The sequence below is a fragment of the Urocitellus parryii genome, chromosome 5 (assembly GCF_045843805.1).
Source record: "Urocitellus parryii isolate mUroPar1 chromosome 5, mUroPar1.hap1, whole genome shotgun sequence".
Taxonomy (NCBI): domain Eukaryota; kingdom Metazoa; phylum Chordata; class Mammalia; order Rodentia; family Sciuridae; genus Urocitellus; species Urocitellus parryii.
In genome coordinates this window covers 200765438-200776651 of record NC_135535.1, presented here as the reverse complement: position 1 = coordinate 200776651, position 11214 = coordinate 200765438, and the positions used below count along the sequence as shown (strand labels likewise).

At 34.9% G+C, this 11214-nt stretch overlaps 1 protein-coding gene across 7 annotated transcripts in view; it reads right to left on the bottom strand.

Annotated features, from left to right (window-relative positions):
* Inpp5f (inositol polyphosphate-5-phosphatase F) overlaps nt 1–11214 on the bottom strand; it is an 83596-nt gene that overhangs the window by 38000 nt on the left and 34382 nt on the right. For all 7 annotated transcript variants that reach the window (XM_077799154.1, XM_026384213.2, XM_026384210.2 and 4 more), the window contains exon 3: nt 1573–1709. In XM_077799154.1, coding sequence (XP_077655280.1) covers nt 1573–1599 — 27 coding nt within the window. In that variant the 5' untranslated portion in view covers nt 1600–1709. The remainder of the gene's footprint in view (nt 1–1572; nt 1710–11214) is intronic.

Below are 11214 nucleotides of genomic sequence, written 5' to 3'. Positions count from 1 at the left end.
TAAGTAACATACTGACAGCTGTTAAAATACTCAATTGCCACATGGGGGAAAACCCATTTACTTTTTTTAAAAATATTTTTTAATTGTTAATGTATCTTTATTTTTTATTTATTTATATGTGGTGCTGAGGATGGAACCCAATGCCTCACATGTGCTAGGCAAGCGCTCTATGAGCCACAGCCCCAGCACCCCAATTTTCATTTTTATGTGAAGATAATCTCTTTCCTTTAGACTATCAAGAAAAGTATGGATATAGAAATCCATACAACTTTGATAATATTCACACTTTTGTGTTTAAAAATTCTATGTAAATATTATTTCCCAACATTCTTCTTTATCCCATTTATACCAGACAGATATTAGTCTCAAAAATGTTACAGATTGGTGGCCATAAGGAATCTGAAAACCTCCCTGAAAAGTCCAAAAAGGGTCCAAGTCCTCTCTAGATGAGGTGTACTCCAGGGCTGGAGGTGCCAAATATGCAAACTAATGACCTGGACGATGAACAAGACTCTAGGTGAGCAGTTCCCTCCTCTAAATCTGACTGCCAGAGACTCCAGGCTTAATATTCAAGCCTAAGTTCTAAAGGGCTTTATTGTCTGTTGCCTTCTGTTCAGGTAACTTGAAGGCAGCTCAGCAGAGGGATACAGAACCAGACTACCAGAGTACCAGGTCCAGACCCCACCACGTGCCAGGTGTATGACTTAACCTTTGCCAAGCTTCCTTTCATTATGTGCAACGATGCCTACCATACAGGGTGGTTCTAGGACTGATATTATAATCCGAGTAACACACAAAGCTTGCCCAGCACATCACACAGTGAATAAAATATGTCCAAGTGATGACAATTTTTACATGTCAAATCCCCATACCAATAGCAGACATCTATAAATGCTATTGGAGGCAGCACCTTGTGGTGAAAAACCACTTGTCCTATGCAATATTATTATTTTGGCCTTAAGTCACTCTACTTGTGGGCTTGGTTTCTCCCCTGGAAAATGAAAAGACTATACAAGACTATACTACAGCAGTGGTTTTCCTTCTTTAAAAAAACTTCCTTTTAAAACTATAAGAGTAACAAATGCTTAGAAATTTTTTACACAAAAAATATATACACATATATATATACATACCCACCCATACACACACACACACACATATATATATTTTATATAAGAAAGAAGACCGAGTAAAAGTTAAATATCCCATTCTTGACTCCTCTTCCACTAAATCAGGAGTTTTCAAACTGAATTGTACAAAGCACCAGGGCTCCCTAGAAGTGGAGGGTAGCTTTTCCAGAGAAGTCAAGTGCGCAAGACCCCAATGATCCTCAACCCCAACACCACCTCAACTAAAGGGGCTCAGCTTGCATGTGTCTTACATACTGGATTTTAAAGTTTCTGAAGCAAGGGTTCTAATACTAAAATGAACTTTGAAAAACACAGGATTAAACTATTTTAAAGATATTATCCAGCTCTTAAAATGTATGTTCCTTGTCTATTGAACCAGATCCTTATATTTGCTATTACATTTCATCAGGTTCCCATAGAATCTCCCTTGATTTCACCTTACCTCTAGCTCCAGATCCTGAGGTTCCATTTCTGAAAGTGATATCACAGCAATTTTGGTAACTTTACAGACTTCATGGTCTCCTGGGAGTTTGCCCACCAATGCTTTCTGCCGAATTAGAATAAGCCACCATGGGAGATCTGAAAGAGAAAAGTTGTATTAATGTCTGGTATTTATAGAGTATTACCGTCCTGGCAAATTGAAGGTGAATGACCTAATGATAACAAAAAATGTATCAGATACAACTTTTTAAAGTAAAACACAACAAAGATACAAAAATAGCCCTTAAACATGAAGAGATTCAATCTCACACAAAGAAAAATGTAAATTAGAACAACATGTGATGCCATTCTCACTCATTGGATCAGGGATAATTAAATGTTATGACAACACGTTTGCTGGTAAGGCTATAGGGAAACCAATACTCTCTCTCATACAACAGTGCCGATGGGAATACCAACTGACACAACTCTTCTGAAGGGAAATTTAGCAATACCTAATAACACAATATGCACACTTACCTTTTAACCCAGCAATCCCACTCTTGGGAATTTACCCTGAAGATACACCTCAACAACAAAAGTATACACTCTCCAGCCTATTCATTGCAGCAGTCTGTAATTGCAAAATACAGTATAGGAACAACCTAAGTGCCCAGACACAAGAGAGTAGTTGAATAAACTATGGCACATCCATACAATCAAGTACTATGCAGCTATAAATAGGCCATTTCACTATCTGTTATCATTAAACATTAACTGAGGATCTACCATGAGCTGGGAAATTAATCAGACATAGATCAAAGTTACAAAGCACCTAATGCATAATAAACCAAACACATAATAAAGTTTATGATTCATAATAAACAGCTGAATGCCAATAAATATTTTTTGCAGTACTTTTATTGAATGTCAAAGTGTTCTATGAACTGATCAGGAATGATTCCTGGATGCATTAGTAAGTGGATAAACTGGATATACTATTTACATATAATGTGACTATTTGGTTTATTCATGAGGTATCTCTCAAAAGCTCATGTGTGAGACAATGTAAGAATTTTCAAAGATGAAATGAATAGATGATAGCTGTAACCTAACCAATAGATTAATCCACTGATATGGATTAACTAGGTGGTAACTGTAGGAAAGTAAGATGTGGCTGGAGGAAGCAGGTCACTGGGGGTGAGACTTTAGGGTTTATATTTTGTCTCTGGTGAGGAAAGCTATTCTGCTTCCTGGTTGCCATGTTCTGAGCTGTTTTCCTCCGTCATGCCCTTCTGCCATGATGTTCTACCTCATCCTGGGTCCAGAGATATGGAGTCAGCCAACCATGGACTGAACCTCTGAATCCTCCTCTATGGTTCTTGTCATGTCTTTTGATCACAGCAATAAAAAAAGCTAGCTTTAAAATGGCTATACAATCAGCTTCCACATAATGAATCAGTCCATGACAATGGTCCCATAAGATTATAATGGAGCTGAAAAATTCTTATCACCTAGTCATGTCATAATTTATAGTGCAGCATGTAGTCACATGTTTGTAGTGATGCTGGTGTAAACAAACCTAGTATGCTGCTAGACATATAAAAATATAGTATATATACAGCTAGGTGTGGTGGTACCTATTATTCCAGCTATTTGAGAGCTGAAGTAGGGAAAATGTATGTTCAAGGATGGCCTGGGCAATTTAGTAAAATCTTGTCTTAAAATTAAAAAAAAAATGTTTAAGGCCTAAGGATATAGCTCTGTGGTAAAACACCTCTGGTTCAATCCCCAGTAACAGAAAAAAATACAATTATGAACAGTACATAATACTTGATATGTTTGATAAATGACTATGTTACTAGTTTGTGTACATACTATGCTATACTTATTTTATTTGGTTGGTTTTTGTTTTGTTTTGTTTTTGGTTTTTTGGCAGTGCTGGTAATTGAACTCAGTGCCTTGTGCATGCTAAGCAAGCATTAAAGAAACTCTGGAAAGCTTCACTAATAGTAATAGAGTTTATGTATTAATAAACAAATGATTACTATGTATAAAATCCCCATTGTCTGCATAAAAAGGATACCACAAAATTCCGTACCTAATGTCTTGAACATCTTTTCATCACACTATTTAGAGTCTTCATTCAGTTTTTCAAAAATATAGTACATAATATTTTATTGTACAAAATTACCATAATTTATTTAGCCTTTTTTTCAACTTGTAGAATTTTAGATCACTTCAATTTTTTTTCCATTATAAATAATGCTACTTGGGGAAAATCTTGTACATATATAACTTCCTATTTTTTTTCCAGTTGTAGATGAACACAATGCCTTCATTTTATTCATTTTTTTAAAAATATTTTTTAGTTGTAGATTGACATATTACTCTTTGTTTTATTTATTTATTTTTATGTAGTGCTCAGGATTGAACGCAGTGCTTCACACATGCTAGGCCAGCACTCTACGTTCGTTTTCATGTGTTGCTGAGGATCAAACCCAGTGTCTCACTAGGCAAGCACTAGGGCAAGCACTCTATCACTGAGCCACAACCCCAACCCCCTTTTAATTCTTGAAATGTATCAATATTAGTGAAAATATGTAGCTATCTGGAGTGCTGTTTGAAGCAATAATCAAAATTATCCTAATGGAATGAAAAGGGAAATAATGCATTGAACATTGAGTTGTTTTCAGGCAAATTAATTCACTTTAGAAAAATAAAACAAGCATAAAGCCTCGTGGAAAACAATAGTAATCTCTAGTCTGGTAATTATTTTGCTTTAGGTTGAATAAAACACCACTACTTCCCTGAAAGCCTAAGAGATCCAGCAGAAATGTATCTGTTAAGTTACATGGTTAAATGATCCAAATATAGTTTTTAGACTTTGAGTTTTAAAATAAGACAAATGTGAAAGTATAGCACCACTACTGTTTAGCAACCCCAGTATATATTAGGCACAATATTATGATAAAAAAATTTAAAAAGCATCAAAGCTACTGTATCAATTTACATTACCCACCTGGAAAAGAAACTTGGTTCTGCTAAAGTTTCAATGTTGAGATTGGGATACACAGTTTCACAAAGAATCAAAAGGTAATTTAATCTAGAAAGATCTGATGGCATAAAGATGTTTTTTTCAAGGTTTTAACCTATAAAATGGGAAGGAGTCAATTTTATAACACTGTTCTCCAGGAAAGAAAGACAAGAAAGTCTAACCTCCCTAGCAAGATAAGAAAACCGATTAGGAAGCAGGTATCTTGAAAAACATGAACAATAGAGCAAGCTAAAACAATAGCCCTAGAAGAGGCTGAATAAAGCTCAGTATTGAACTTTACAATAAATTATAATAATAATTGCCCTATACAATTAAAAGGGGATGAAGATACTTAGGACAAAAATTTTCATTCAATTTGGGGAGACAAAAATGTCTTCTTCTGTTCTAGTCAGGTTCTCAAAGAAACAAACCAGCAGAATACTTGTAGATATACCTAAGAGGAGATACATCACAGGAATTGCTCAAGAGATTACAGGAGCAAAGAAGTCCTTCGATGTGTCATCTGCAAACTGGAAAACCACTAAAATTGATGGTATAACTCAGTCTAAGTCCAGAGAAGCCAATATATAAGTCCCAAGTCCAATTCCAAAGACTGAAGAACCAGGATAGTTTAAGATGAAAGGCCTGAGAACCAGGAGCTCCGATGGACAGGAATAGATGAATGTTCTGTCTCAAAGAAAAAGAATTCACTCTTTTCCCATCTTTTTGTTCTATTCCAGCCCTCAATGGATTGGATGATGCCTACCTACATTGGTGGGCAGAGTTTTATTCAATCTACCAATTCAAATGCCAGTCTCTTCTGGAAACACTGTCAGACACACAACAGAAATACTGTTTTAATAGCTATCTGGGAATCCCTTCCTAGTCAAATTGACACATAAAATTAACCCATCATATCTCCCTACTCATGACCTCACCCCTAGGAAGTATTGCATCTACATATTTCTAGATAAGGTTATCCATCCTTACTTAGAAAAAAAAAGGTTATTCATCCTATTGTCATATAGAAAAGATATGCATTTATTCAACAAGGCATCTCAGCAATCATTTTTATTAAATGTTAATAATATAAGGAATATATAAATATATTCCATTTTTTAAAGTTTTAAACATTACAGAAAAAACTAACGTCCCTTTGGCCACTATTACCGACTCTATGGAAATTCTTTAGTCCAAATCCCACTATATTAATTCTCTCATATAAGCAGAACAGAAGAGTAAATGGTTACCATTCTTGGCATTAGTCCTTAAGAGTTAAAAATTACTTGTAACCATAACTTATTATTATATAGGTTCTATTTTCACTGCCTTTTGAACACTTTCTAATTTAGCTGTCTACAAACTTTTACATTATAAACAAAGGTAAAAATAAGAAGAGAAGGTGTGTTTGCTAATGATTCTCACGTTTACCTCCTTGGTGTGGCCCAATACTACAGGCTAGATTCCTGAGGCCAGCAAGTTATATCTCCTAGACCATCAAAACAGAGTACTCAACTTCCTCAGCATTCATATAGCTGTGTGATTATGAGAGTCAGCACAAGAGAATTTATAACTATAAGGACATGCTAATAAAGACTACCCAAAGACAAAGGTAGATATTAGCTACTCCAAAGTCTTTTTGCAACATAATACTCAAAAAATACTCAAATAAAATTTATTTATTTATTTAATAAGATAATGAATACTCAAATAAGATTTAATTTGTTTAAGGGCTTCTGTTGTTTATGCCTTAAAGAGCCACAGAAGTCTCTCTACATTTGCACCAAGTGCTGGTAAGAAAAAGAGATATTATACTCTGCTCACCTTTCCTTCTTTTGTTGCCAGTAAGAAGACTTGCATGTTTCCCTATCGTTTCAAATTGATATCTAAACTAAAAAATGTAAGCCAAATGACTCACTGTTCTCTATATATTTTGAGGTTATGCTTCAGTATATATAATTTTTTTTTCAGTGCTAAGGATCAAATCCAGAGCCTCATGCATGTACTCTACCCCTCCAACATGAGCTAAATCCCCAACCCAGCTATAAAATTTGTTATATCATTCTAATGACTTGAACATTATTATCTGAAAAGTCTCTCTCTCTCTCTCTCTCTCTCTCTCTCTCTCTATATATATATATATATATATATATATATATATATATACTTTTTGCCTTACAGTCTATTTTGATATTTGCAACACTGCATCAGTTTTCACTAGGTTAATGTTTGCACAGCTCTTTTGAAGTTCTTTTACTTTCAACTTTTCTGTACTTACATACCATATAAAGTGTTTGTCTTGAAAGCAGCATGTAGATGGATTTTGTTCTTCCCATGTGAAAATTTTTGTGTTTTATATGTAATGTCATTACCAATATGTTTAAGAATCATTCTTTCATCTTACTGTTTTTCCCACCTATTTCATACCTACTTTTTCTTGACTTCTTTTAAGTTTTTAAATATAATTATCCCATTTCTCCACTTTGTTAGCTTTTTATAATCTTTTATTATTCTGCTAGTAGTTATACTGTAGGGGATGAACCCCACCTTACACAAATCTAATGTAAATTAGTATTTGTACAGTTCCTAAACAGTGAAAGGACCTTAAGAGTACCAACCTCTTTTAACTCTATTGTTGTTATTGTTGTGTATTTTAATTCTACATGAAATTAAACACAGTATGGAGCCAAATTCATTTATATTTACCCACTTATTTCCCCTTTCCATTAATCTTCATTCCTTCCTACATCCCCACACTCCCACTGGGTATCATTTTCCTTTTGCCTGAAGAACTGTGGTATTTTTTTTTTTTTTAAGTTCAGAGACCAGCAGTAACAAATTCTCTCAGAAGTTGTCTGGTTCAAAATGTCTTTATTTTAATTTTTGAAGATAGAAAATTGTAAACAGGCACCTTGAAGATGTTATTCTAGTCTCTTCTTGGTTTCCATTGTTTCTCTCAAGGCCTAATACACATCTTTAATGTGTATTTTATCTTTGGCTTCTTTGAGTTCTATATGCTTTTAATTTTCATCCATTTTACTATGAGGCACCCAAGGATAGTTTTCTTTATATTTTCCCCTTGGGGTTCAAAGTCCTTGAAACTGTGGCAATGTCCAACCAATTAGTTTTCCAGAATTAGATGGTTCTGGAAAACTCTTGGCATTTATGGCATCATAAATTCTAGTCTGTTGCTAAGCTACACCTCTGGGCTATGGGTGTAGATCTGTAGTGGAGCACTTGCCAAGTATGTGGGAGGCCCTAGGTTCAATCAATCTGCAAAGCACAACCAAAAAGTTTCAAGAAAGATGGAGAAGACTTCTGATTGTGTTTCTTGACCTCATTTTTTAAAATGTGTGAAGAAGCCAGGCACAGTGGTGTATGCCCATAACCCTTAGGAGGCTAAGACAAGAAGATCACAAGTTTGAGACCAGCCTCAGCAACTTAGAGAGACCTTAAGCAACTTATTGAGGCTCTGTCTCAAAATAAAAATAAATAAATTTTTAAAAGGGCTGGGGTTATAGCTCAGTTGTAAAGCACCCCTGAGTTAAAGCCCCAACCAACCCTCTCCCAAAACACACACACACACACACACACACACACGAAAACTGAATATTTAGCCAAACCTTTGTTTTTCTGGGGTTTGTTTTTGTTGTTTTTTGTTAGTACTGGGGATTGAATCCAAGGATGTTTTACCACTATATCCCCAGTCCTTTTTATTTTGAGATAGGGTATCACTAAGTTGCTCTGGCTGGTCTCAAACTTGTGATCCTCCTGCCTTAGCCTCCCAATCACTGGGGTTACAGGCATCACCACCACACCTAGCAACTAAAGTTATTTCTAAGTAAAATGTAATGGCTTTGTTCCTCCTGACTGATCAGAGTAAAATTCAAGACAGATATGACTTAAATACAGAATTATTAAGCAAAAAAGAAGCAGCAAAACTTAAAGATTTGAAAAAATTTCAGCCTATCCATATTGACAAAAAAGAGAAAGGCATTAAGGAGAAAATATTAATGGAAATCAGCATGGGTGTGAACCACAGATTTAAGTAGCCAAGACAGCAAGAAAATTGCCAGTTTAAGCTTCAAGGAAGGAGTTGAAAGGAGGACTGTCAGATCTTTTAGATTTTTACAAGACAACCATAGAGCTATTTGATAAGAATGTGCACTATTGTTCAAAATAAGGGAAGAATAACCCTGTAGGTGATTTGAAGATCATCAGGGTTGTATCCTTGGTTCCAAAAGAGAGGACTACTGACTGACTTTTAACAGGCTAGACAGTCTCTACCCAAAGCCACAAATAAGCCCACTCTGCAGAGCCCTAGGATTGTAACCCTTCTTGAGTAGAATTTTGAAGGCAGGACTTTTATCTAAGTAGATTTGGAAGGTGGGATCTTCTACTTTAATATGCTTAGGGTACAAAACTAACCCAAGAGGGTTATTCTCAAGCCTTAAGATCTCAAGGAGTTTAGTTTGGACTGGCTCCATTACCCCTTTCTTTTTTCTCTTTTCTGGAATGAAATTGCCTATCCTATGCCTATCCCCATTAGTGAATTTAGGAAGCATGTAACTTGTTTGGCTTCACAGGTTTGCAGCTGAAGAACAAGTTGCCTCAGGATGAATCATATCTTGAGTCTCACTCATACCTGATTTAGATGATGTTTGGATGAGACTTTGAATTTTAGAGTTTACAACTGATGTTGGAACAAGATAAGATTTGAGGGCTGCCAGGATGCAATTAATGTATTTTGCATGTGAAAAGAACATGAATAGGGTTGGCTGGCCAGGGTGAAATACTGTAGGCTATATGTTTCTCACCCCTAAATTCATGTGCTGAAATTCTAACCCCTAATATGATTGCATTAGGATGTAGGAACTTTGGTAGATGATTAAGTTATGAGGGCTTCAGCCTCACAGTAAAGAATTAGTATCTTAATAAAAGAAAACCAGAAAAAAAATTAAAAACATAAAGAGAACCAGAAGAGATCCTTTGTTTCTGCTGCCATGCAAAGTCTCATGAGAAGAGACCATCTATGAATTAGAAAGTAAACTCTCATCAGATACCAAGTCTCCTGGTATTTTAACCTTGAACTTCCCAGTCTCCAGAAGTGTAAGAAATAAATACTGTTTATAAGTCAACTGATACATGGAAAACTGATATAGCAGCCCAAAGAGACTAAGACAGAACTATATAGTATTATATTAACAAGCTATACATTCTAAGAGAATCTAAAAATGGAGTATCTTAATAGCTTAATCCAAAACAAATTATGTTCCAATTTGACATAATTTGTTTTTTTTTTAAACAAATCTTTGGTAGGAACTTAAATTCAGTCCTAAATGCACATAAAACTTACTTCATTTTACATTTTTATGAATATAAGCATGAGTCTGTAAAGTAGGTTTTCTGCAAATATGCATGAACTTAAATTTCTACTAAATATATGAATTCATGGTATATTTAATACAATATTTTTTGTTTTATATTTAAATTCATTTACATTTTTTAAACTATAAGAAATACCTTTTTTTCATAGTGGAAATAAAGCACCATATTATTCCTGAGTATATTTCAAGAAACACCATACATCAATTATGTGGAATAACAAGTAATAGTACCACAACACCACGCTACTTTTTTTTTTTTTCAACGTCAGGTACCTGGTTACTAAAAGTACATCACTTGCTTTCAGTGACTAAAGCTAATTATAGATTTGTTCATCTTCCACACATAGTAGCCATTCAATATTTCTTGATAGGAAAGCCTACTAAGCAATAGAACAATGTAAGTATGGGTTTATAGAAGACTGATGATTCATGGGGAGAGATCTAAGACAAGACATTTTTAATTTCAAAAATAACAAAGAGTGCAATTACAAGGATATTCAATTTAACCTGTGAAGTTTAGAACTGAAGTTAAATCCCTAAAAAGGATATGCCATAAAATTAAATACGAAACTCTGGCTTTGAAGCCATATGTGGAGTTAAGAAGCCTGGTCTTCCCTCTTAATTCTGAGAAACTAAACAAATTATTCTCTGTCCCTCAGTTTCTTCATCTATAAATGAAACTAACAATGAAACCCTCTTCCTGAGTTTTATTGTAGGGCTAAAATAATACATATAAAGGACTCAGAAAAATACTCCACGAATAAAAGCTATTAATAATAGCTAATAATCCAGATTAGCTGGATGACAATATAAATTACAAATACGTTCATTGGTCTGTAAAACCTGATTCCAAAAATAGCCAGTCACCCTAGAAAGACCCTTAGTCAACCCTCAAACATAGGGAAAGGGGGGACAATTTTGCAAAGATAAATTTTTTCCGTCTTCAAATTAAAAAATGCACAGCTGGATATGGTCATGCATGCCTATAATCCCAGCTACTCAGGAGGCTGAGGCAGGAGGATTACAAGTTCCAGGCCAACCTGGGCAACTTAATTAGACACTATCTCAAAATAAAAAAGGGCTAGATCAATCCCAACTAACACACACACACACACACACACACACACACACACACACGGTTTCTACCTCACCATATGGCTTCAAAGCCAGAGTTTCTTCATTATTGACAAAATGGTTTATAAACTTTTCTACCTTCTGAATTACAAGACTGTAGGATTTA